Source organism: Fukomys damarensis, unplaced genomic scaffold (assembly GCF_012274545.1).
Source record: "Fukomys damarensis isolate Sample0158 unplaced genomic scaffold, DMR_v1.0_HiC HiC_scaffold_37, whole genome shotgun sequence".
Classification (NCBI taxonomy): Eukaryota; Metazoa; Chordata; class Mammalia; order Rodentia; family Bathyergidae; genus Fukomys; species Fukomys damarensis.
In genome coordinates, this window is record NW_022900949.1 from 31,020,044 (window position 1) to 31,020,813 (window position 770).

A 770-nucleotide genomic window follows, 5' to 3' on the forward strand; every position below is an offset into this window, starting at 1 on the left:
ATAAGCACCCATAATTTATTAGCATCTGCATTAAATTATTACCATTATTTCCTGAACAATGCAAACAGCCTAGAAAAGTGAATTTCACTGATTATCCTCCCACCTTTTGTACCGTCGTTGCATATATTATTCTTCTGTATATGTTTTTTGTGCTACTGGGGATCAAACCCCGGAGGGCTCTACATGCAAGCTCCTTTAAATTTTTTGAGACAGTGGAATTAAGAAAAAAATAAATAAAGAAACGTCTTGTACATGTACCAACTCTCCGCGACGTACTTTATAGTATGTCACAGGGAGCCAGATCTTCCTCAAACGGAAGGAGATCAAGAGATGGAGGGAGGAGATATCTGTTATGTACATATACCAACTCCCCACAACGAAAGTAATCATTATGTATACGGCAAACACGAACTAATAAAAAATTAAAACGAGGGTGGGGGGACACTCCTGCGTAACAATAAGCACTAGCAGTTGATTAACTGGCAGCCCAGGCAGGAACCTTGGCAACGCCTGACGCCGGACCCACCCCGTGCGGAACCAATTGTGACCGCGCCGGGTTTCCGGCCGGCGCTACCTAAGTGAGGCATGCGTGCGGCGTGACGCGCCTGCGTAGTGGGAGGGCGCAGCGGCAGCTGAGGCAGTGGTCGGCGACTGGCGTTCTCATCTCGGCCACCATGAGCACCAAGCAGGTCACTTGCAGGTCAGCGAGCGGCATCCCGAGTTCCGCCGTCGGGGACACTGAGGCGGGAGGGGGACTTGCGGGAAGTTGC

General features: G+C 49.6%; 1 protein-coding gene across 1 annotated transcript in view; it reads left to right on the forward strand.

Annotated features, from left to right (window-relative positions):
• The first annotated feature begins 570 nt into the window (after positions 1 to 570).
• Mkrn2 (makorin ring finger protein 2) overlaps positions 571 to 770 on the forward strand; it is a 20,776-nt gene continuing 20,576 nt past the window's right edge. Inside the window, exon 1 of the mRNA XM_010637971.2 lies at positions 571 to 700. Coding sequence (XP_010636273.1) covers positions 675 to 700 — 26 coding nt within the window. The 5' untranslated portion in view covers positions 571 to 674. The remainder of the gene's footprint in view (positions 701 to 770) is intronic.